This window comes from Ranitomeya variabilis, chromosome 2, assembly GCF_051348905.1.
Source record: "Ranitomeya variabilis isolate aRanVar5 chromosome 2, aRanVar5.hap1, whole genome shotgun sequence".
NCBI classification, from domain to species: domain Eukaryota; kingdom Metazoa; phylum Chordata; class Amphibia; order Anura; family Dendrobatidae; genus Ranitomeya; species Ranitomeya variabilis.
This window is the reverse complement of record NC_135233.1, coordinates 643,666,800-643,694,158: the sequence shown is the minus strand read 5'-3', so window position 1 is coordinate 643,694,158 and position 27,359 is coordinate 643,666,800. Positions and strand designations below refer to the sequence as shown.

General features: G+C 43.5%; 1 protein-coding gene across 1 annotated transcript in view; it reads left to right on the top strand.

Moving 5' to 3' along the window:
* The window catches only part of NUP133 (nucleoporin 133), a 212,839-nt gene that overhangs the window by 176,758 nt on the left and 8,722 nt on the right, over positions 1 to 27,359 (top strand). The window contains exon 25 of the mRNA XM_077289140.1: positions 24,628 to 24,713. Within this exon, the coding sequence (XP_077145255.1) occupies positions 24,628 to 24,713 (86 nt within the window). The remainder of the gene's footprint in view (positions 1 to 24,627; positions 24,714 to 27,359) is intronic.

The following is a 27,359-nucleotide window of genomic DNA, read 5'->3' as shown; positions in this document are numbered from 1 at the left end:
GAGCTGTCTCCACATTGGAAGCTGCCCCATGTTGGACCAGCTCGATCTGAAAAGAAGGATTTTTGTGGAGCCACATAGTGACTACGCGTAAGTAGATCTTTAATATTTTTTGATTGTCTCCAGGTAACAGATTGTCTAAATATTGTTGAGCCTTCAAATGCGCTTTAACATGCGACTTTCCTTGTGAGCGTGCATACAGGCCATGGATGTATTACTTAGTTTTCTTTGAAACAATTGTACCTGCTTATTCGATGTTCTGTAGCTTTCCATGAGTGTTCTTTGGCTCTTGGAAACCTCTTCTGATATTTCTTTGTACTCCTCTGTCTGAAATCTTGCAGGGAGCACCGGGTCGTGACTGGTTTATGCTGAAACTGTTCTTTCCCCTTCCAGATTATGGCCCCAACAGTGCTCACTGAAATCTTCAGACCTTCAGTAGTATAGAAATTTTTATGCAATCAATGCCATCAGTATTTTTTACAAAGTAAGGTTGTAAAGATCTTGAGAAACCTTCCCTTCACTAATGACAGCACTCCTAAGAGGGATCTGCCCAGCTAGGACAGTAAACCTACTGAAATAAAAGGCCGGTACTTCTCCCCTGCTTCAGTTGGTTTCCTGTCCTTGACAGTAGCCCTCGTGCTGAAACTCGGCGGTGAAGAGGTTTTTTGCTTATGGCTTACCCACGCCTGTCCCAGTGCTAGAATAGCAGGCTGTATGCCTGTTGGCCAGACTTCAGGAGATGGAAGCGCCATCCACGGGTCTAGATGGGGCTTTAGTGCACTTGCGGGTGGCACAGACTATTTTGCTGTGCATGTCTGGATCTGCCGTGCCGCTCTCCCTCCGCCACCTTCCCGCTCGCAGACTGGGGAGTCGTGCTTTTGGGGCCACATTCTACTGACGTCATGGTCAAGTCACACTGGGAATAGGCGTACCCAAATTACGTAGGAGAGGTGCTCAAAAAGCAAGATGGCGGCACCCTGGACGAGAATGCCAGCCAGGACGCGTGGGGATTCAGTGCATCCTGGCTAGGGCAGGGTGGAGGGAGGAGGGGTGTTTTCAGATCTGAGGAGGCAGAACCGAGGAGAGCACTGTGGATACCCCTTAAAAAGAGGGGATAACCACGGGATAGCTCTTATGTCAGCTCACTCCCTCATGGAGGATTTGAGAAGACAGCAGCAGTCGTTGCAGCAACAGCACGATCCATCACTACCATTGCCCACTCACCAGCATGGGCATAGTAAAGGGAGCAGCCGCTCAAATGGCAGGAGTAGCAGCTGTCCCAGTCAAAGGAGTGGAAGGTTGCAGGACTCCTCGGTATCCAGGAGGGATGTCATATGTACTGCTGATCAGCCACTGAATCTGGTACCCTTAATGTGATAGTGGGTGGTGAATGATGTACGTGAATATCACCATTTTTAATAGGGCCATTTTCTTGCTTAAATCACTAGGACGTTGGTTAGGGATGTGCCGGACCCCGCCCGCTCCCTTATGATTTGGCTGCAACAAATAGAGGAGCAGCTTAAGGACAAGACCCCAAGGGATAAAATCCTGGCCAATATGCCTCTGTTACACGGAGCAGCATCTTTTCTTGCGGACACTTCTGCAGACTCGGTGAGGCTAGTGGCCAGGTCTGCAGGCCTATCAAATGCAACCTGGCGGGATGTATGGCTAAAGGGCTGTCCTGGGGATTTGAGTCATAAAATAGACTTTGCTCCATTCCATGCGATGGACAATTTCTTTTTGGGAAGAAATTAGAGGACATCTTGGAAAAAGCCAAGGAGCTTTCCTGGATTCCCTACTGATGCTAGGAAACCTTCCTTTCGAAGGAGAAAATTTAATAGGGGACATCCTCTTGGAGAGAGAAGGAAGTGGGAGTTCAAGAGCAGAAAGGAGTCCAGATTTCATGTTTGGAGGGCCCTCGACATATTCCAAAAAACCCTCTCAATGAAGCCAGGTAAACAGTAGGGGGAAGGCTCTTTCTTCCTGCCTGGGTGAACATCTCCCCAAGTCGCTGGGTCTTGAATATTGTGAAGGAGGGTCTGAAGATAGACTTTTTCGGAAGCCATGTCAGACCTTCATAGTGACACCCCTCAAGAGGTCACCAAAAGAACAACTTGCCCTGGAAGCTAAGATCATGGGACTTCTGGGAAAAACAAGTTTTGTGCGAGATCCCGGAGGAAGAAAAGGGAAGGAGATTTTATTTCCCCATCTTTTTGATTTAAAAAACAAAATAAAATCTGTTGGTTCCTTTACAACTATTATTAATCTGAGGAAACTTAAGTGGTGGATTGTAAATCTCTCCTTCAAGATGTAATCAGTGAACACCGCTATAAATCTGTTTGTATCACAACTGTTTCATGGCAGTCATCGATTTGAAGGATACACATTATCACATCCCAATCCATCCGAACCAGCAAAAATATTTGCTGGTAGCTCTGTATGTTCAGGGACAGGTCAAACATTACCAATACACAGCTCTTCCATTTGGCCTCTGTGGCTCCGAGAATTTTCACAAAGGTAATATCAGAGGTCACAGCCTACCTTCGTACTCGGAAACACCGTTATCATCCCTTACCTGGACGACTTCCTCATAGTGGGAAGATCGGAACACCACTGTGCAGAACAGCTAAAGGATGTAACAATGGTCCTGGAGGAGCTCGGCTGGATGGTGGACGCCCTCAAGTCAAGACTTAAACCAGAAAAGATACAGTCCTTCCCAGGCCTGGTTTCGAACTCTGAGCTCCAAATCTGTCTCTTACCAGAGGACAAAATGATGAATCTGGCTCTGTCAGCAATAGAATACAAGGATGATCCTAAGGACAGCAATGTCCCTGCTAGGATCCCTGACATCTTGTATCTCGGCAGTAAGTTGGGTCCAATTCCACCTGAGTCAGCTTCAGTGAAAAATTCTGTCTGCACAGAGGTCATTAAGAAGACATTTTAGAATGAAAGGTAGATTTTTCTTCAACAGTCAGAAATTCCTCTCTTGGTGGACAGACAGGGTAAACTTGTCATCAGGGGTCCAGTGGGTAAGGCCATGTACAGGACATAATTACAACAGATACTAGCCACACTGGTTGGGGAGCACACCTGAGGAATCAGAATTCAGGGGACCTGGTCTTCTCTAGAGAAAAGCCAGGGATCGAACCTGAAAGAACTATGGTCTGTGGAAAGGACTCGAAGAGACTTTCTTCCCTTCCTCTTGGGTTATGTCCGGGTCATGTCGGACAACCGAGCGGCTGTGTCTTATATCGGCCAGCAAGGGGGAACAAGGTCCCAAACCCTAATGATGGCAGCAGGCAATCTACTCCAGCCAGCAGAATAACACATGTTGTCCCTTACAACACTTCATATAAGGGGAGTAGAGAATACAAAGGCAGACTTCCTGAGCTGCGAAAGACTGAAACAGGGAGAATGGTCTTTAAATTTCCTGATCTTTCAGCAGATAGATCTACCTCCGGCCACCCTCATGCATGAACTATTTGAAAATTTACAGAACAGGAAAGTGAAAAACTTCTATTCGTTAGACCCAAGGGAAAAATCATTTGTAGTAGATGCTCTTCAGATTCCCAGGAAATTCAGGATTCTGTCTTCCCTCCAATAGCGATGATTCCAACAGTCGTGCGGAAGATCAGGCAAGGGTGATTTCTCATTGCTCCATTCTTGCCAAAGAGATCATGGTTTTCCCTTCTAAGGTTACTGTCTGTCAGATCCGTGGATCCTTCCGGAGATCCCAGACATTCACACACGGACCAGTATGCCACTCTCAAGTGAATGGCTTCTATGTAGCAGCGTGGAATTTGAGAGGGCAATACTAAGTCAGAAAGGTTTCTCACCAGGGTTAGTCTCTAAAAAGTAGAAAACCAGTAACTTCAAGAATTTACGGCAGGACATGGAATACATTTCTGGAAATTTCATGGCAGGCTCTAGTGGAAAAGGCTTCAGAAGGATTTATTCTAAGGTTCTTTCAGGTAAGACTTGAGCTGGTTTTAGCAACTAACACCATCAAGGTACAGGTCTTGGCCTTAGGCGCGTTATGTAACTGTAACCTGGCGGCAAATAGAGGAGTGTCACGATTTATAAAATCCTGTGGTAGGTCCAGACCGGTTATAATCCCAAAAAATTCACCATGGGAGTTATATCTGGTACTAGAGGCACTAACTAAAGATCCATTCGAGCCCCTACAAGTTTTATCTGCCAAATTCCTCACGCTTAAGACCATTATATTAGTGGTTCTAACATCGGCCCCGCAAAGTGAGCGAAATACAGGCCCTGTCGTCCGTATGCTCTCCCTATACGCAGATATATGAAGATGGGGTTGTACAAAGACCTGACCTGGCTTACCTTCCCAAAGTGGCTCTTAAGTTCCATAGGAGCCAAGAAATTATTTTGTCCTCCTTTTCTGATAGCCCTAGGAATCCAGGAGAGGAAAGATTCCATAGGTTAGATGTGAGGAGGTCTCTGTTGGAATATATGTCCATGACTAGTCAGTGGAGGAAGGACCAGTCCGTGTTTGTACCCTTTCATGGTAGCAGAAAGGGGCATGGGGTATCCAAGCGTACCATTGCCAGATGAATCAGGGAGGCTATTAGTTTCTTACACTGCAAGTGGTGCTAATCCACTAGAGCCGTGGCAACCTCCTGGGCAGAAAGAGAGGAGGTATCAATTGATCATATTTGTAAGGCCGCTACCTGGTCCTCACCATCTAGCTTCTTTAAACACCACAGACTGAAACTGTCCTCCTCTGCTGACTTAACCTTTGGTAGAAGGGTGCTGCAAGCGTTGGTCCCTCCCTAAGGTGTTTGTTAGCCAAAAATCTCTCAGAAGTGCTGTCATGGGTAAATGGAAAACACCAAGGTTACTTACCGGTAGCCATTTTCCAGAACCCATGATAGCATCCGTATTTCTCCCCCCTCCCACCTCTCCTTATGGGTATGCACCATAGTTTAGGTGTTTTATAATGTGGTGTTGGTTATGTGTGTAAACTAACCTGGAGGTCCTTTCATGGCTCTGTAACTCAACTGAAGAAGGGGAGAGGTACCGCCTTTTCATTTCAGTAGGTTTCCTGTCCTAGTTGGGCACATCCCTCTCTCAGGTGTGCTGTCATGGGTTCTGGAAAAAATTGGCTACCGATAAGTAACCCTGGTGTTGTTGTGTGGCACCTTGGTAATGACACCTTTTTATAAACCATCAGTTGAACCAGCTGATAATATTTTTCAATATGTGACAGGATTGCTTTCTAATTACTGATGGGTTGTAGCTGGTGTCATGACTTTCCATGGCTTTTTGCACTTTTCTCAATCTGTTCAATTTTTTTTCACCTGAGTCATTTCTCATTATTACACACAACTTTAATTTATGGGCATTTATGGTTTGATCTCTTTGCCTGTATGGATTGAATTGGTTGTTACTGACATCTGGTAAGAATTTCATGTAAGTAGCACCCTTTAAATGTTATTTATTTTACTCACTTATACAGCACCATTAATTCCACATCACTTTTTAGCGACCTTATTGGCACTGTCTCCATTGGGGCTCACAATCCAGATTCCATATCAGTATGTTTTTGCAATGTGGGAGGAAACCGGAGCACCCGGAGGAAACCCCCCCGCAAACAAAATTGGTTACGTGTTTAAGACCCATTTCACCCCCTGTACAATTTTAATCTAAAAACACACTCGCACAAACACACACACGTACATACTGTACATGCAAACTCACCCACATACATGCATACACTCACGTGCATACATATATACACTGTATACACACGCATACATATACACTATATATTACATATATATACACACACATACATAGCAGCTTTTTGTTTTTTCAAAAGATTTTTTAATCCGCCACCACGACAAGGTTGAGCTCTACTCTACTGTAACTTATTAAAAATTTGTTAAAATATCCCAAACTCTTTAGGTATATTTTTATTTATTTTCAATTTTTAAAATGACCAATAATATCACATACAAGGGACAAATACCATCGCGCCATGACCAGACCACATATTACCACTACAGTGACTGAATAATAGCACATACAAGGAACAAATACCGCCACATCATGGCCAGACCACATATTACTACCACATAGTGACCGAATACTACAATACTGATCATTAATATAATAATAAATGTCACCATAAGTGCTATTATACACAGGAGATCTGTGCTTAGTATACAGTGTCAGTGTACAGGTAATACAGTGATCACCATTGATATTACACATAGGAGCTCTGTAAACAGTGTCAGTGTACAGGTAATAGTGATCACTGGTGACATTGTACACAGGAGCTCTGTATAGAATATATAGTGTATGGTGTGTGTGTACATGTAATGCACTTACTCACCAGTGAAGTCCTTCATCTTCGCTTTTCATCTTCATCCAGCACAGACCACCACTACGTCATCCAGCCAGGACTCGTGTCTGCAGGAAATAAGTCTAGAGCACCACTTGCAGAGCACATTACTTAATTTTTTCCAACTGATACACTACACCAGGTGAAGAAAAAAAAGGCGATAGTGTCTCTCTGCACAGTAACAGGATCCCCCCCCATTGAGAACAGTATCCTCCAAAAAATAAAATACATCACTGCAGTAATATCCCTTAATTAGCCCCTACAGTAATACCCCCCCATCCTGGCCTACTTGTGTCTTATTCCTGCCTCCAACTATATGTTCTCCCATCCTGCCCTCATGAGTATCTATTCTGCCCCCATATGATCTCCCCATCCTGCCCCATATGTTCTCCTTACCTGGCAGCAGTCCATTGGCAATGTCCCCTCCATCTATTTCAAACGTGGCACCAGCGAATGACGTTATACGTTGGCGACGTGTGTGTGTGTGTGTGTGTGTGTGTGTGTGTGTGTGTGTGTGTGTGTGTGTGTGTGTGTGTGTGTGTGTGTGTATATACAATACAGACCAAAAGTTTGGACACACCTTCTCATTTAAAGATTTTTCTGTATTTTCATGACTATGAAATTTGTATATTCACACTGAAGGCATCAAAACTATGAATTAACACATGTGGAATTACACTCACCGGCCACTTTATTAGGTACACCTGTCCAACTTCTTGTTAACACTTAATTTCTAATCAGCCAATCACATGGCGGCAACTCAGTGCATTTAGGCATGTAGACATGGTCAAGACAATCTCCTGCAGTTCAAACCGAGCATCAGTATGGGGAAGAAAGGTGATTTGAGTGCCTTTGAACGTGGCATGGTTGTTGGTGCCAGAAGGGCTGGTCTGAGTATTTCAGAAACTGCTGATCTACTGGGATTTTCATGCACAACCATCTCTAGGGTTTACAGAGAATGGTCCGAAAAAGAAAAAAAATCCAGTGAGCAGCAGTTCTGTGGGCGGAAATGCCTTGTTGATGCCAGAGGTCAGAGGAGAATGGGCAGACTGGTTCGAGCTGATAGAAAGGCAACAGTGACTCAAATCGCCACCCGTTACAACCAAGGTAGGCCTAAGAGCATCTCTGAACGCACAGTGCGTCGAACTTTGAGGCAGATGGGCTACAGCAGCAGAAGACCACACCGGGTACCACTCCTTTCAGCTAAGAACAGGAAACTGAGGCTACAATTTGTACAAGCTCATCGAAATTGGACAGTAGAAGATTGGAAAAACGTTGCTTGGTCTGGTGAGTCTCGATTTCTGCTGCGACATTCGGATGGTAGGGTCAGAATTTGGCGTAAACAACATGAAAGCATGGATCCATCCTGCCTTGTATGGAGCATCTTTGGGATGTGCAGCCGACAAACCTGCGGCAACTGTGTGATGCCATCATGTCAATATGGACCAAAATCTCTGAGGAATGCTTCCAGCACCTTGTTGAATCTATGCCACGAAGAATTGAGGCAGTTCTGAAGGCAAAAGGGGGTCCAACCCGTTACTAGCATGGTGTACCTAATAAAGTGGCCGGTGAGTGTATATACTTAACAAAAAAGTGTGAAAAAACTGAAAATGTCTTATATTCTAGGTTCTTCAAAGTAGCCACCTTTTGCTTTGATGACTGCTTTGCACACTCTTGGCCTTCTCTTGATGAGCTTCAAGAGGTAGTCACCAGGAATGGTTTTCACTTCACAGGTGTGCCCTGTCAGGTTTAATAAGTGGGAGTTCTTGCCTTATAAATGGGGTTCGGACCATCAGTTGTGTTGTGCAGAAGTCTGGTGGATACACAGCTGATAGTCCTACTGAATAGACTGTTAGTTGCTTTTTTTCTTGCCATAATACAAATTCTAAGTAAAGAAAACCGACTGGCCATCATTACTTTAAGAAATGAAGGTCAGTCAGTCCGAAAAATTGGGCAAACTTTGAAAGTGTCCCCAAGTGCTGTTGCAAAAACCATCAAGCGCTACAAAGAAACTGGCTCACATGAGGACCGCCCCAGGAAAGGAAGACCAAGAGTTACCTCTGCTTCTGAGGATAAGTATATCTGAGTCACCAGCCTCAGAAATCACAGGTTAACAGCAGCTCAGATTAGAGACCAGGTCAATGCCACACAGAGTTCTAGCAGCAGACACCTCTCTACAACAACTGTTAAGAGGAGACTTTGTGCAGCAGGCCTTCATGGTAAAATAGCTGCTAGGAAACCACTGCTAAGGACAGGCAACAAGCAGAAGAGACTTGTGTGGGCTAAAGAACACAAGGGATGGACATTAGACCAGTGGAAATCTGTGCCTTGGTCTGAGTCCAAATGTGAAATCTTTGGTTCCAACCACCGTGTCTTTGTGCGACGCAGAAAAGGTGAACGGATGGACTCTACATGCCTGGTTCCCACCGTGAAGAATGGAGGAGGAGGTGTGGGGGTGCTTTGCTGGTGACACTGTTGGGGATTTATTCAAAATTGAAGGCATACTGAACCAGCATGGCCACCACAGCATCTTGCAGCGGCATGCTATTCCATCCGGTTTGCGTTTAGTTGGACCATTTATTTTTCAACAGAACAATGACCCCAAACACACCTCCAGGCTGTGTAAGGGCTATTTGACCAAAAAGGAGAGTGATGAGGTGCTACGCCAGATGACCTGGCCTCCACAGTCACCAGACCTGAACCCAATCGAGATGATTTGGGGTGAGCTGGACCGCAGAGTGAAGTCAAAAGGGCCAACAAGTGCTAAGCATCTCTGGGAACTCCTTCAAGATTGTTGGAAGACCATTCCCGGTGATTACCTCTTGAAGCTCATCAAGAGAATGCCAAGAGTGTGCAAAGCAGTAATCAAAGCAAAATGTGGCTACTTTGAAGAACCTAGAATATAAGACATATTTTCAGTTGTTTCACACTTGTTTGTTAAGTATATAATTCCACATGTGTTAATTCATAGTTTTGATGCCTTCAGTGTGAATGTACAATTTTCATAGTCATGAAAATACTGAAAAATCTTTAAATGAGGTGTGTCCAAACGTTTGGTCTGTACTGTGTGTGTATATATGTGTATATATATATATATATATATATATATGTGTATATATATATATATATATATATATATATATATATATATATATATATATATATATATATATATATATAGATGTATGTGTGTGTGTATATATATATATATATATATATATATATATATATATATATATATATATATATTCATATTTTTTGCTTTGCAAGATGCACCTTTTTTTCCCCTAAAGTTGGGAGGAAAATGGAGGGTGCGTCCTACAAAGCGGTCATGAATTACCGATACCGTGGGTGTAGGCCACAGGCTGGGATGTCCGGGTGTCTCCGGGAGCCCGGCGGTTGCTGGCCGGTGCTGCGGGTATCTCCAGTGCCCAGTGGTGCTGTGTGGGTGTCCGGCGTTGTGCGGGGCTCTGCTGGCATTTTGCGACAGGCCAGAACCCTGCTAATTCCACTGTTCCTGTGTGTGTGTGTGTAGTGGACTCCGGAAATATGGCTGCCGCCAGGGGTGGCGCATTCACAGATGATTATCTCGGGACCAAGATCTCGAGAGATGAGTGCTGAAATCTCATTTCTCGAGATCTTGGTCCCGAGATCATCATCTGCGCATGCGGCGGCCATCTTCCCGAAGTCCACCGTACAGGGATCAGTGGAATTACCGGGGCTCTGGCCTGTCGCAAAATTCCAGCAGAGGCACGAGCAGCGCCGGAGAAACCCGCAGCATCGGCCAGCAACCGCTGGACACCCGGCAGAAGCACTGGACATGCACCTGCAAAAAGACCCCCCGCAGCAGCTCGCCGCACATCGGAGCCCCCCTCATTCTAACCTGCGGCCTGCAGCATCACCCCACTCCTGCCTCCTCCACCAGCTACCCTGGGACCCCTCTTCACCGCACCCACCACCCCCAGTAGGCAATAAGACGCATGGATTATAAGAAGCACCACCATTTTATTAAAAACCATTTTTTTTCTTTTTTTCTCCTCAAAATTTGGGGTGCGTTTTATAATCTGGAGCGTCTTATCCGAAAAATACGGTATATACACACGTGGTCAAAATTGTTGGTACCCCTCCTTTAATGACAGAAAAACCCACAATAGTCTCAGAAATAGCTTGAATCTGACAAAAGTAATAATAAATTTAAAAAAATCTATAAAAATGAACAAATGAAAGTCTGACATTGCTTTTTGACCATGCTTCAACAGAATTTTACACACCATGTCGCCAAACAGCACAGTGAGTGTCTGTAGCCCTATATACAGGCCCACTCACTTATTCCAAGATTGTAGACACATCTTATGCTAGTTAGTGGACACACCTCGATTTAACATGTCCCTTTTGTCACATTATTTTCAGGGGTACCATCATTTCTGTCCAGGCCTATTTCATGAGTCTTATTATTTTTTTATCATTATTTCTATGGAAGCATGGTTGAAAAGCAATGTCTGGCGTTCATTTGTTCATTTTCATAGATTTTTTTAATTAATATTATGTGTATATATTCTATAATATACTTCAGTGGAAATGCCTCAAGACAAGGAAATGATGCTCAGGAGTGTGTGGCCTCCATGTGCCTGTATGATCTCCCTACAATGCCTGGGCATGCTCCTGATGAAGCGGCGGATAGTCTCCTGAGGGATCTCCTCCTAGACCTGGACTAAAGCATCCACCAACTCCTGGACAGTCTGTGATGCAACGTGATGTTGGTGGATGGTGCGAGACATGATGTCCCAGATGTGTTCAATCGTATTCAGGTGTGGGGAATGGGCGGGCCAGTCCATAGCTTCAATGCCTTCATCTTTGAGGAACTGCTGACACACTCCAGCCACATGAGGTCTGGCATTGTCCTGCATTAGGAAGAACCCAGGGCCAACCGCACCATCATATGGTCTCACAAGGGGTCTGAGGATCTCATCTCTGTACCTTATGGCATATAAACATAAGGATAAATGACCTCTGGGAGATCAAAACATCCAACACCGCGGAGACACCATCACGTGTTTCTCAACGCAGTGATCCAGAACACTGCCCCCAGCCCTAAAGGGAAATATGCAAATGCATGTTAAAAAGCCGCGGAGACACCATCACGTGTTTCTCAACGCAAGCAATGAATAGCCAGGTCTTTCACCGGGAGGGAACAACCACGGGAAGGGCAGCATCCAATAAAGGAAAACCACCTATGCCAAAACATGGTATCCATCCACAGACAGCTGTTTCGGGGTATTTGCCCCTCATCAGTGTGGAGTAGGAAACTGGCTATTAGGAGCAGTGCCTAGTGAAAAGACTATAAACATAAGGATGAATGACCTCGGGGAGATCAAAACATCCAACACCGCGGAGACACCATCACGTGTTTCTCAACTCAGTGATCCAGAACACTGCCCCCAGCCCTAAAGGGAAATATGCAAATGCATGTAAAAAAGCCGCGGAGACACCATCACGTGTTTCTCAACGCAAGCAATGAATAGCCAGGTCTTTCACCGGGAGAGAACAACCACGGGAAGGGCAGCATCCAATAAAGGAAAACCACCTATGCCAAAACATGGTATCCATCCACAGACAGCTGTTTCGGGGTATTTGCCCCTCATCAGTGTGGAGTAGGAAACTGGCTATTAGGAGCAGTGCCTAGTGAAAAGACTATAAACATAAGGATGAATGACCTCGGGGAGATCAAAACATCCAACACCGCGGAGACACCATCACGTGTTTCTCAACGCAAGCAATGAATAGCCAGGTCTTTCACCGGGAAGGAACAACCACGGGAAGGACAGCATCCAATAAAGGAAAACCACCTATGCCAAAACATGGTATACCCCGAAACAGCTGTCTGTGGATGGATACCATGTTTTGGCATAGGTGGTTTTCCTTTATTGGATGCTGCCCTTCCCGTGGTTGTTCCTTCCCGGTGAAAGACCTGGCTATTCATTGCTTGCGTTGAGAAACACGTGATGGTGTCTCCGTGGCTTTTTTACATGCAGGTACCTTTTGGCAGTCATGCTACCTCTAGCAAGCACATGGAGGGCTGTGCGGCCCGCCAAAGAAATGCCACCTCACACCATTACAGACCCCCTGCCAAATCGGTCATGCTGAAGGATGTTGCAGGCAGCAGATCGCTCTCATGGCGTCTACAGACTCTGTCACATGTGCTCAGTGTGAACCTGCTTTCATCTGTGAAGAGCACAGGGCGCCAGTGGCGAATTTGCCAATCCTGGTGTATTGTGGCAAATGCCAAGCGTCCTGCACGGTGTTGGACTGTGAGCACAACCCCTATCTGTGGACGTCGGGCATTCAGACCATCCTCATGTAGTTGGTTTCTAACCGTTTGTGCAAACACATGCATATTTGTGGTCTGCCGTAGGTCATTTTGCAAGGCTCTGGCAGTGCTCCTCCTGTTCCTCCTTGCACAAAGGCTGAGGTAGCTGTCCTGCTGCTGAGTTGTTGACCTCCTACGGCCCCCTCCACGTCTCCTGGTTTACTGGCCTGTCTCCTGGTAGCGCCTCCAGCCTCTGGACACTACGCTGACACACCGCAAATCTTCTTGCCACAGCTCTGTTGTGAATTCCGTTCTCGAACTCCCTCCTGTGGTCATGAATGGTACTTCGGTGAGTTCTGTCCGTGGACTCCCTCTGGTGGCTGTGAGTGGAGCTGCTGGTTCTGAGATTCCTTCTCCAGCTGCCCTCGTTTGGGGCTAGGCTGATTCTCTATTTAACTCCACTCAGATCGTTACTCCATGCCAGCTGTCAATGTTCTAGTACTGGTTCAGATCTCTCCTGGATCTTTCTGAGGACCTATCTACTCCAGCACAAGCTAAGTTCCTGTTTGTTCATTTGTTACATATGGTTTTTCTTGCTAAGTTCTAGTCCAGCTTGCTATCATGAAACTACCTGGCTAGCTGGAAGCTCTGGGGGTGCAGAGTGGCACCACCGCATCGTGAGTCGGTGCGGGGGTATTTTTTGCACACTCTGCATGGTTTTTGTAGCTTTTTGTGTTGACCGCAAAGATCCCTTTTCTATCCTCAATCTGTTTAGTTAGACTGGCCTCTCTTTGCTAAAACCCATTTCATCCTGTGTTTGTGATTTCCTCTTATCTCACAGTCAATACTTGTGGGGGGCTGCTTTTACCTTTGGGGAAATTTCTCTGAGGCAAGTAAGGCTTTGTTTCCTTTCTTTAGGGGTAGTTAACTCTTAGGCTGTGAAGAGGCGTCTAGGCAGAGTCAGGCACGCTTCACGGCTGTTTCTAGTTGTGTTGATAGGAGTAGGGTTTGCGGTCAGCAGAGTTCCCATTTCCCCAGAGCTCGTCCTGATTCTGTGTTTATCAGGTCATTCCTGGTGCACCTAACCACCAGGTCCATAACACAGCTCGCATTGATGTGCCATCCTGGATGAGCTGCACTACCTGAGCCGCTTGTTTGTTGTAGAGTCCGTCTCATGCTACCACGAGTGTGAAAGCACAACCAACATTCAAAAGTGACCAAAACATCAGCCAGAAAGCATTGTTACTGAGATGTGGTCTGTGGTCCCTAACCTGCAGAACCACTCCTTTACTGAGTGTGTTTTGATAATTGCCAATAATTTCCATCTGTTGTCTATTCCATTTGCACAACAGCATGTGAAATTGATTCAGTGTTGCTTCCTAAGTGGACAGTTTGATTTCACAGAATTTTGACTTACTTGGAGTTATATTCTGTTGTTTAAGTCTTCCCTTTATTTTTTGAGCAATGTAGTCAGAAGAATGTGAAGATCTATGGGCCAGACCCAGATCTCCCTTAGTATCTACAGTACCTCCAGAGCTTATTTTCAATGAAAGGGGACAGTTCTGCTCCACCCAAAGCTGCTGAAGGCTGAACAACACAATCATCATCTGCCAGTAAAGATCAAGGCTCAGCTGCAGAGTCCACATCAAAGAACACCCCACATATGACGACATAGCTTACGAAATAGAAAATTTTATTTTGGCTAAAGCGCCATTTTAAATAGGACAAAAATGTAAATTTATAAAATGGAGAAAAAAAAATCCACTAAATTGTTGCTATAGCCCTAAATATTTCATTTTTATAGGAGACATATACTCAACACCACAGATTTGCAACAAAAAATAACTAAATGATTCCACAGTTTGATTTCACAGAAGTTTGGTTTACTTGGAGTTATATTCTGTTGTTTAAGTGTACCCTTTATTTTTTCTTGAGTAGTGTGTGTATGTGTATATGTATATATATATATATATATATCTCCTGCACAACAAATACTTTAGCAATTTCACAGTATTGTGGCTGGCTGTGCTTCATGGGACTGCAGAATAAAGCTGGTGGCCACGGAGGCCTTCAGTAGATTACTAGTTGCCATTGTAATCTAATGGCACCCTGCAATGTTAGCAATTGCATCCCATGTTGGGAAGGGGTTAAAGTCAGTACAGAACCTCTGATTTCCTTGATCTCAATTCTGTTTTACTGTGCTAATGATATACACAATATTCTATTTTTAAATACTGCTGTTTAATCAGTGTTTGCATGGAAACATTAGTTATCTGATCTCCACTCTGGCCTTTTCTTGATCCTTTAAAATCCATATACCGTACACAGATTAAGGGAACACTAGCCGTGCTGTGGTGTTAAATAAATACATTTTAAAAAGCTAGAGCGAGTGACAAAAGCAAATGGACAAAAGCAAAGGAATTCAGTAGAACAATACTATACTGCTTCGTGAACAAAATTCTTTGCACCGTTTTACAAAATCTAAGCTTTAATAGTATTTAGCAACCTTACATTCCTAGGTTTGGCAATATTACCTTGTTGTTTTTTTTCATATTGCCGTCGGTCATTTTCTTGCAAGTAATTCATATTGCATTATGGATGGTCTTGCTTGTAAAATGAAATCTTTACAGTTGAGTGCTGTAAAAGAGGGAAAAAAATCAAAATCTTTGACCATGTAATACACTGCAATATGTCTGTACGACACTATTAACCTACTACTCCCGTATTACACCACTTCATGTAGAACAAGTGCATCATCATTAAAGACCAACAAACATTCAAAATACCCCAATAGTGCCATGTGAACACAAGCTGTATATCATTTTGTACATTTCTTTAATAAAATGTATATCCTATTAAAATGGTGGAAAGGCTGTTTAGAGTCAAAGTGTTATAGGGTCAATAATACAGAAGTAAGGGCTGCAGTGCAGTCAGCTTAATGGTGGGTATGATAATAAAACCAATTGAAAAAACATTCAGCAGTTGAAATATATAAATTTTTTTTATCAATTCATTCTTCTTGAGCAAAATTTACAACTTACAAAAACAGTCATAATATCATATTATAAAATCACAAGAAATTGAGTACAGTAACATTGTTCATGACAAGAATGCAATTCGCAATCTGTCCTCCCTCCCAACCTTCCCTTTCACCCATCTGAACTCACATGTTAATATATTGAGTACAATATCTAGACAATGATTTAAACATGAGAAACATACAGTAAGGCTTTTCATATCTGAAATAGGCCACTATTAAAGGAGAAGTAAGGTAAATGACATTTCTTGCCACTACCTCCGACACCACCGCTGCGCTTTTATTCCAACCCCACACTGTTTACCAAATTTCTCAATGGCCCACCTTTTGATGTAGATCTTTATCCATCAGAATGGTGGTATTTAAGCCGCTCACATCCTCTTCCATTGACTGAGCAGTTCTTGCCAACCAGGGTTTAACTATGGACTTTCTGGTTTGATATACAGTATTTTAGCTATAGCCAGTTGTAGCTGGGATGAGTTTCCAATGTCTCCCACTTAGCCCAACACACACACAGACACACACACACAGACACACACACACACACACACACACACACACACACACACACACACACACACACACACTTTGGGGCTAAGAGATATTTGAATTTAAAGACCTCAAAAATCAATCTACCCACAACCAAACCAAGTGCGAGCAGGATCGAAATTTATGGACTAAATCTGCACCATATTCCCAACAACATGGGCAACAATCATCATTCTGGAAGCCCATTCTGTATACTTTTGGAATTCTCTATACTCTGTGTATGAGAAATATTTGAAGTCTTCTTTAAAACAAACTGGTCATCAGGATTTTGCTAAGTAAACTACAGGAAGAAATCCATTTTGTGGTGGTTGTTTAATTTTTGTTTTCAGTTAAGGATTCTTGTGCTTTGGCTCATTGTGATCCTTGTGGGCTTACATGATGGGTCACTGATGAGTAACCTACCTCCTATTTTAAATACTGTGCTTGTGCAGTAAATATTGTGGTCTTTACAATAAAAGCTGTAACTATAGTATCATCCCACTCTGAAGTAATATGTCCCATATCCCTCTCCCAACTGGATTTAACTGCAGCCATAGGATCGTCCAGGATTTTTAGTAACAAGGAATTACAGATGAAAGATATAAGGCCTTTAGCATTTTTTTTGCATTTACGACCGAATGCAACACCCCATTCAAGTAGATGGAGAGAGCGGAGATAGATTCCTGAGTTCTAATTGCGTGCCTTGATTAAAGATACTAGAAGAAATCAGAGTTACACAAGTTCTGTTTTAAATGCTCAAATGTACAAAAATAACCATTCTTATATAATTTATGTAAGTATCACAAACCCCTCCTTTTCCATTCCCTCAAATATTCAAATGGGTTATTCCAGATAGAGGTGTACATGGAATATTCTCCCATTCACAACCATTTTTTACATGCCAACCACATTTTATGGACAAGAATTCAAGTCTAGAAGCATCCAGGCTAGGACCTAAGCCTACATGACTCTAGTAATGCTGGTAAATTAACCCCCTTAGCACTGGGGCGCCTGCGCCTGTACACCATCCAAAGCCCATTCTCTAAAACAGGGGTTGGGAATCTTTTTTTTCTGCCAAGGGCCATTTGGATATTTATACCATCCTTCGGGGGCTGTACAAACTCCGCCCACATAGTACATCCTGACTCTGGCACTGGTTTCAGGACGTAATCTTTCATTGCATGCTCTACAGTGTTCAGTAGTGAACAAGTAGTGAGCAATCTGTGCTTCCTGATTCACAGATTTAAAGCCCTCCATTCCTTTATGTTGTCTAATAATACAGGCTAAAAGTTCAATTGCTATAGCGAAAAGTAAGGCTGTCAGTGGTCAGCCCTGTCTCGTTCCTCTGTGAAGCTCAAGGTTTCCAGAAACTTCTCAATTTGCTCTTATTTTGGTGGTTTATACATCAGCATAACCCATTTTATAAAGTTAGGTCCAAGCCCCATTTTGTTTAGCACAGCCCAAATACAGGTGCTTCTCACAAAATTAGAATATATATTATATTGAGTCATTGCAAACAGAGTGATCTATTTCAAGTGTTTATTTCTGTTAATGTTGATGATTATAGCTTACAGATAATGAAAACCCAAAAGTCATTATCTCAGTAAATTAGAATATTTTATAACACCAGCTTGAAAAATGATTTTAACCCCTTCCTGACATCAGATGTACTATCCCGTCGAGGTGGGGTGGGCCCGTATGACCGCCGACGGGATAGTACGTCATCACCGATCAGCGGCGCTCACGGGGGGAGCGCGGCCGATCGCGGCCGGGTGTCAGCTGCATATCGCAGCTGACATCCGGCACTATGTGCCAGGAGCGGTCATGGACCGCCCCCGGCACATTAACCCCCGGCACACCGCGATCAAACATGATCGCAGTGTACCGGCGGTATAGGGAAGCATCGCGCAGGGAGGGGGCTCCCTGCGGGCTTCCCTGAGACCCCCGGAGCAACGCGATGTGATCGCGTTGCTGCGAGGGTCTCCTACCTCCTTCCTGGCTGCAGGTCCCGGATCCAAGATGGCCGCGGCATCCGGGTCCTGCAGGGAAGGAGGTGGCTTACCGAGTGTCTGCTCAGAGCAGACACTTGGTAAGCCTGCAGCCCTGCACAGCAGATCGTCGATCTGGCAGAGTGCTGTGCACACTGCCAGATCAATGATCTGTGATGTCCCCCCCTGGGACAAAGTAAAAAAGTAAAAAAAAAATTTTTCCACATGTGTAAAAAAAAAAAAAAAAAAAAAAATTCCTAAATAAATAATAATAAAAAAATATATATTATTCCCATAAATACATTTCTTTATCTAAATAAAAAAAACAAAACAATAAAAGTACACATATTTAGTATCGCCGCGTCCGTAACGACCCAACCTATAAAACTGCCCCACTAGTTAACCCCTTCAGTAAAACAACGCTTTATTACCATACCGCCGAACAAAAAGTGGAATAACACACGATCAAAAAGACTGATATAAATATCCATGGTACCGCTGAAAACGTCATCTTGTCCCGCAAAAAACAAGCCGCCATACAGCATCATCAGCAAAAAAATAAAAAAGTTATAGTCCTGAGAATAAAGCGATACCAAAATAATTATTTTTTCTATATTTTAGTTTTTATCGTATAAAAGCGCCAAAACATAAAAAAATGATATAAATGAGATATCGCTGTAATCGTACTGACCCGACGAATAAAACTGCTTTATCAATTTTACCAAACGCGGAACGGTATAAACGCCTCTCCCAAAAGAAATTCATGAATAGCAGGTTTTTGGTCATTCTGCCTCACAAAAATTGGAATAAAAAGCGATCAAAAACGGTCACGTGTCCGAAAATGTTACCAATAAAAACGTCAACTCGTCCCGCAAAAAACAAGACCTCACATGACTCTGTGGAGCAAAATGTGGAAAAATTATAGGTCTCAAAATGTGGAGACGCAAAAACTTTTTTGCTATAAAAAGCGTCGCTGGTTTCACACTTGCGTTTTTGTCTGCAGCGTTTTTTGCACAAAAAAACGCATGCGTTTTTTCCCTATATTTAACATTGAAAACGCATGCGGGTTTTTTGTACGCGTTTGGTCGCGTTTTCAAACGCATGCGGTTTTTTTCTGCATGCGTTCATTTTCAGAAATACAACCTGCAGTATTTTCTTGCGTTTTTAAGCACATGCGTTTGTTTGCGTTAAAAACGCATGCATTTTTATCGAAAAAAAAACAGAAAACACACTGAAAAGCCACCCACCACCATCAAGGTGATAAAGGGATCCTAACCCTAACTCTACCCCTAACCTCACCCCTAACCGTTTAATGAACATTTTCTGACAGTCATAGTGCCACGTATTTCAGTGCCACGTATTTCAGTGCCACGTATTTCAGTGCCATGTATTTCAGTGCCACGTATCACGTATTTCAGTGCCACGTGTTTCAGTGCCACGTATTTCAGTGCCACGTATCACGTATTTCAGTGCCACATATTTTAGTACCACGTATTTCAGTTGCACGTATTTCAGTGCCACGTATTTCAGTGCCACGTATTTCAGTGCCACGTATCATGTATTTCAGTGCCACGTGTTTCAGTGCCACGTATTTAAGTGCCACGTATCACGTATTTAAGTGCCACGTATTTAAGTGCCACGTATTTCAGTGCCACGTATTTCAGTGCCACGTATTTCAGTGCCACGTATTTCAGTGCCACGTATTTCAGTGCCACGTATCACATATTTCAGTGCCACGTGTTTCAGTGCCACGTATTTCAGTGCCACGTATTTCAGTGCCACGTATCACGTATTTCAGTGCCACGTGTTTCAGTGCCACGTATTTAAGTGCCACGTATCACATATTTCAGTGCCACGTATTTCAGTGCCACGTATTTCAGTGCCACGTATTTCAGTGCCACGTATTTCAGTGCCACGTATTTCAGTGCCACGTATTTCAGTGCCACGTATTTCAGTGCCACGTATTTCAGTGCCACGTATTTCAGTGCCACGTATTTCAGTGCCACGTATCACATATTTCAGTGCCACGTATTTCAGTGCCACGTATTTCAGTGCCACGTATTTCAGTGCCACGTATTTCAGTGCCACGTATTTCAGTGCCACGTATCACGTATTTCAGTGCCACGTGTTTCAGTGCCACGTATCACGTATTTCAGTGCCACGTATCACGTATTTCAGTGCCACGTATTTCAGTGCCACGTATTTCAGTGCCACGTATTTCAGTGCCACGTATTTCAGTGCCACGTATTTCAGTGCCACGTATTTCAGTGCCACGTATTTCAGTGCCACGTATTTCAGTGCCACGTATTTCAGTGCCACGTATTTCAGTGCCACGTATTTCAGTGCCACGTATTTCAGTCACGTTTAGGGTTAGGGTTAGGGCTAGGGTTGGGGCTAAAGTTAGGGTTGGGGCTAAAGTTAGGGTTAGGGTTTGGATTACATTTACGTTTGGATTAGGGTTGGGATTAGAATTATGGGTGTGTCAGGGCTAGGGGTGTGGTTAGGGTTACCGTTGGGATTAGGGTTAGGGGTGTGTTTGGGTTAGGGTTTCAGGTAGAATTGGGGAGTTTCCACTGTCCAGGCACATCAGGGGCTCTCCAAGCGCGACATGGCGTCCAATCTCAATTCCAGCCAATTCTGCGTTGAAAAAGTAAAACAGTGCTCCTTCCCTTCCGAGCTCTCCCGTGCGCCCAAAAAGGGGTTTACCCCAACATATGTGTTATCAGCGTACTCGGGACAAATTGAACAACAACTTCTGGGGTCCAAGTTCTCTTGTTATCCTTAGGAAAATAAAAATTTGGGGGGCTAAAAATCATTTTTGTGGGGAAAAAAAAGATGTTTTATTTTCACGGCTCTGCGTTATAAACTGTAGTGAAACACTTGGGGGTTCAAAGTTCTCACAACACATCTAGATAAGTTCCTTGGGAGGTCTAGTTTCCAATATGGGGTCACTTGTGGGGGGTTTGTACTGTTTGGGTACATCAGGGGCTCTGCAAATGCAACGTGACGCCTGCAGACCAATCCATTTAAGGCTGCATTCCAAATGGCGCTCCTTCCCTTCCGAGCTCTGTCATGCACCCAAACAGTGGTTCCCCCCCACATATGGGGTATCAGCGTACTCAGGACAAATTGGAAAACAAATTTTGGGGTCCAATTTATTCTGTTACCCTTGTAAAAATACAAAGCTGGGTGCTAAAAAATCATTTTTGAGAAAAAAAATAAAAATTATTTTCACGGCTCTGCGTTATAATCTGTAGTGAAACACTTGGGGGTTCAAAGCTCTCAAAACACATCTAGATAAGTTCCTTAGGGGGTCTACTTTCCAAAATGGTGTCACTTGTAGGGAGTTTCAATGTTTAGGCACATCAGGGGCTCTCCAAACGCAACATGGCGTCCCATCTCAATTCCAGTCAATTTTGCATTGAAAAGTCAAATGGCGCTCCTTCCCTTCCAAGCTCTGCCATGCGCCCAAACAATGGTTTACACCCACATATGGGGTATTATCGTACTCAGGACAAATTGCACAACATTTTTTGGGGTCCAATTTCTTCTCTTACCCTTGGGAAAATAAAAAATTGGGGGCGAAAAGATCATTTTTGTGAAAAAATATGATTTTTTATTTTTACGGCTCTGCATTATAAACTTCTGTGAAGCACTTGGTGGGTCAAAGTGCTCACCACACATCAAGATAAGTTCCTTAGGGGGTCTACTTTCCAAAATGGTGTCACTTGTAGGGGGTTTCAGTGTTTAGGCACATCAGGGGCTCTCCAAACGCAACATGGCGTCCCATCTCAATTCCAGTCAATTTTGCATTGAAAAGTCAAATGGCGCTCCTTTCCTTCCGAGCTCTGCCATACGCCCAAACAGTGGTTTACCCCCACATATGGGGTATCAGCGTACTCAGGACAAATTGTACAACAACTTTGGGGGTCCATTTTCTCCTGTTACCCTTGGTAAAATAAAACAAATTGGAGCTGAATTAAATTTTGTGTGAAAAAAAGTTAAATGTTCATTTTTATTTAAACATTCCAAAAATTCCTGTGAAACACCTGAAGGGTTAATAAACTTCTTGAATGTGGTTTTGAGCACCTTGAGGGGTGCAGTTTTTAGAATGGTGTCACACTTGAGTATTTTCTATCATATAGACCCCTCAAAATGACTTCAAATGAGATGTGGTCCCTAAAAAAAAATGGTGCTGTAAAAATGAGAAATTGCTGGTCAACTTTTAACCCTTATAACTCCGTCACAAAAAAAAATTTTGGTTCCAAAATTGTACTGATGTAAAGTAGACATGTGGGAAATGTTACTTATTAAGTATTTTGCGTGACATATGTCTGTGATTTAAGGGCATAAAAATTCAAAGTTGGAAAATTGCAAAATTTTCAAAAATTTCGCCAAATTTCCATTTTTTTCACAAATAAATGCAAGTTATATCGAATAAATTTTACCACAAACATGAAGTACAATATGTCACGAGAAAACAGTGTCAGAATCGCCAAGATCCGTCAAAGCGTTCCAGAGTTATAGCCTCATAAAGGGACAGTGGTCAGAATTGTAAAAATTGGCCCGGTCATTAACGTGCAAACCACCCTTGGGGGTGAAGGGGTTAAAGTCCAAAATGTTGGCCTACTGAAATGTATGTTGAGTAAATGCACTCAATACTTGGTCGGGGCTCCTTTGATGCATCATCTACTGCATCAATGTAGCGTGGCATGGAGGAGATCAGTCTGTGGCACTGCTGAGGTGTTATAGAAGCCCAGGTTGCTTTGATAGCAGCCTTCAGCTCGTCTGCATTGTTGGGTCTGGTGTCTTTTCCTCTTGACAATACCGCATAGATTCTCTATGGGGTTAAGGTCAGGCGAGTTTGCTGGCCAATCAAGCACAGTGATACTGTGGTTTTTAAACCAGGTGTTGGTACGTCTGGCAGTGTGGACAGTCCTGGAGAATATTTCCATCTCCAAAAAGTTTGTCGGCAGAGGGAAACATGAAGTGTTCTAAAATGTCCTAGTAGGCGGCTGTGCTGACTTTGGTTCTTGTTTAAACACTGTGGACCTACACCAGGAGATGACATGGCTCCCCAAACCATCACTGATTGTGGAAACTTCACACTAGACCTCAAGCAGCTTGGATTTTATGCCTCTCCACTCTTCCTCCAGACTCTGGGACTTTGATTTCCAAATGAAATTCAAAATTTACTTTCATCTGAATCTTGGACCACTGAGCAACAGTCCAGTTGTCTTTCTCCTTGGCCCAGTTAAGACGCTTCTGACGTTGTCTATTGGTCATGAGTGGCTTGACACAAGGAATGTGTAGCCCATGCCCTGGATACATCTGTGTGTGGTGGCTGTTGAAGCAATGACTGCAGCAGCAGTCCACTCCTTGGGAATCTCTGCCAAATTTTTGAATGACCTTTTCTTAACAATCCTTTCAAGGCTGCGGTTATCCCGGTTGCTTGTGCACTTTTTTTCTACCACACTTTTTTCTTCCACTCAACTTTCCATTAATATGCTTGTGAACAGCCAGCTTCGTTAGCAATGACCTTTTGTGGCCTACTGTCTTTGTTCACATTAGCGTTCGGCGCCGCAGCGTCGCCGCATGCGTCATGCACCCCTATATTTAACATGGGGGCGCATGGACATGCGTTGTGCTGCGTTTTGCGACGCATGCTTTTTTTGGCCGCAAGCGTTGGGCGCAGAGAACGCAGCAAGTTGCGTTTTTTTTTGCGTCCAACTTTCAGCGAAAAAGGACGCATGCGTCGCAAAACGCAGCGTTTTAGCGTGCGTTTTGTTGCGTTTTTGTGTGCGTTGGGTCGCCGACGCAGCGGCACACAACGCAAATGTGAACGTAGCCTTTGTGGAGTGTGTCAATAACTGCCTTCTGGACATCTGTCAAGTCAGCAGTCTTTCCCATTATTGTGGAGCCTACTGAAAACAGACTAAGGGACCTTTTTAAACGCATAGGAAGCCTTTGCAGGTGTTTTTTGTTAATTATTCTAATTTATTGAGATAATGACTTTTGGGATTTCATTGGCTGTAAGCCATAATAATCAACAGAAATAAACACTTGAAACAAATCACTCTGTAATGACTCTATATAATATGATTTTCACTTTTTTGTATTGAACAACTGAAATTAACTTTTTGATTTTCTAATTTTGTGAGAAGCACCTGTATAACCCCATTTGACACTATGAAATGCTTTGGTGACAGAGCACATTGACGGGGGGGGGGGGGGGTCCATCAGGCACTGTTGGCATCTGTTATGAGACTGATCTGTCTCTATCTATCAATCAACCATCAAACTCTAGTCTATCCCTGCTAGGAAACCTAAAGGGGCATCAGAGTGGGGAGAGAGTCAACATCTTAAAATTTATTAGAATAACTTGTACCTTTTTTTTCAACAGGTGGTCTACTCTAGATGGGAAAGATGACCCAATTGAAGCAGCTAAAGACTCAATTTATGTTAAAGTGCTCCAGTTATTAAATAAAGGTACATATAAATAAATATAATATGAATATGAATTGACAAGTGACTTTCTACTGGATACTGGAATAAATAAAAGACAGAGCGCCTTTTAGCACAGCGTGTTTGGATAGTAATATGGGTGTTTAGCAGCTTGCTCACCTTTATTTGGTTGTGTGGTGAATGCAGCAACCTCAATGTAGAGGTGGGTAGTTGAAGGACATTATTCTTCTGTTCAAGGAATAATGAAGTCTTGTTAGCCGCAAGAAAACTTAACAGTTTCCGGATATACCCTGAAATACATTCCCCAAACTGCACGGCTACATTAAGGCTGATACATCTTTACTATTCTTTGGACATTTGCACTTCATTTTTTACCACCTAAAAGGGATTGCAATGAGCCTGTATTTTTGAGCAGTGACTATCTGAATCTATTTTCATATGCAACAAATATTGTCATGGATTTTAGATATTTTGGGTAAACTGGAAAAATATTTAGATTTGAGAGTCCTCCGTGATTGATACCTTTTAATGGCTAACTGAAAAGATGGTAACAAATTGCAAGCTTTCGAGACTACTCGGGTCTCTTCATCAGGCAAACTAATAGATATTCTGAAGAATCACATATTTATACACCGCACAGAAAAATGCCATAGATAAGACAGGTGATGTTAAGCAGAATTACCATTATGTGAGTGATAAACAGTTATGTCCATAAATATTGGGACAGTTCATAGTGTGAATGTTTTATTGTCCTCTGATTGGGGTCTGGTTTTATGTTATGGTGACCCCACATGGTCTGAGGAGCAAATTCCTTAGTTGATGTAAAAGGACATAAATCCATGCAACACATTCATTCCTGCACTGAGAGTGTCAAAGGTCATCATGAGCTTATATTCCCAGATCCTTCGGTCTCGTTGAGATTTGAAGTTACCTCTTAATACAAGTAATTTCATGTCCATAATGCTATGATCGGGGAGACAAATCTCCAATTCACTTCAGGACTACAAGATACCAGAAACATTCAGCTGCTTCACTTCTAATGTGTACTTAATTATTTGTACTAACTGGGGGTCTGTATGTAGGGGAGACAGGGCAGAAACTGAGAACAAGGATGAACTCTCATCGCCATACAATAAGAGAAAAAAAGAATGGATCTACCTGTGGAATTACATTTTTGTCTCCCCGATCATAGCACTACTTACTTGTATTAAAAGGTAACGTCAAATCTCAGCGAGACAGAAGGATCTGGGAATATAAGCTGATGATGAGCTTTGACACTCTCAATGCAGGAATGAATGTTTCACATGGATTTATGTCTTTATACATTAACTAAGGAATTTGCTCCTCAGACGATGTGGGGTCACCATAACCTAGAACCAGACCCCAATCGGAGGACAATCAAACATTCACACTCCTTATCTATGAACTGTCCCAATATTTATGAACCTAACTGTTTATCATAGCGGAGTCACACTAGACCGTAATACGGACGAGTGCTATGTGATAAAAAATCGCATAGCACTCTGACCAATGTTAATCTATGGGGCAGCTCCCATCATCCGTTGTTTTCTCAGCCGTATTATACGTGGGAGAGAAATCGCAGCATACTGCGATTTTCACCGTATATGGGGCGAGAATCGCCAATGAAAGTCTAAACTCGCACACCACACTGACCATCAGTGTGACTTACGAGAAATACGCATCGGTGTCCTATAGAATAGCCGGTAATTCAGTGCGGCGTACAGTAAAATCACACTGACAGGTTAAAGTAGAATAGATAAAATGTCTACACATAGAATAGGTGTGTTTATATGTGTATATATATATATATGTGTGTGTGTGTGTGTATATGTATGTGTATGTATATATATATATATATATATATACATACATACATACATACATACATACATACATACATACATACATACATACATACATACATACATACATACATACGACAGACACACACACACACGATGGTGGCCCGATTCGAACGCAACGGGTATTCTAGAATATGTATGTAGTTTATGAAGATTTCTAAATAATGCAATCAATACACATGATTCGGCCAGCCGGGCGCGACCAGTTGGCGAAGCGTGGTTCAAATCCCGCTCTAATTCGCGGCCGGACTGCGTCTGTCGCTGGTTGTTCGCAGCCGGCCGTGCACGATCAATCAGTGAAGCCAGGGCGAGCTGCAGGTTTTTGAGGGCCCCGGGCGAAAGAGTCTCACAGCCCACGTAGTGTATAGCACAGCCACGTAGTATATAGCACAGCCCACATAGTATATAGCACAGCGACGTAGTATACGACACAGCCCAGGCAGCATACGACACAGCCCAGGCAGCATACGACACAGCCCAGGCAGCATACGACACAGCCCAGGCAGCATACGACACAGCCCAGGCAGCATACGACACAGCCCAGGCAGCATACGACACAGCCCAGGCAGCATACGACACAGCCCAGGCAGCATACGACACAGCCCAGGCAGCATACGACACAGCCCAGGCAGCATACGACACAGCCCAGGCAGCATACGACACAGCCCAGGCAGCATACGACACAGCCCAGGCAGCATACGACACAGCCCAGGCAGCATACGACACAGCCCAGGCAGCATACGACACAGCCCAGGCAGCATACGACACAGCCCAGGCAGCATACGAC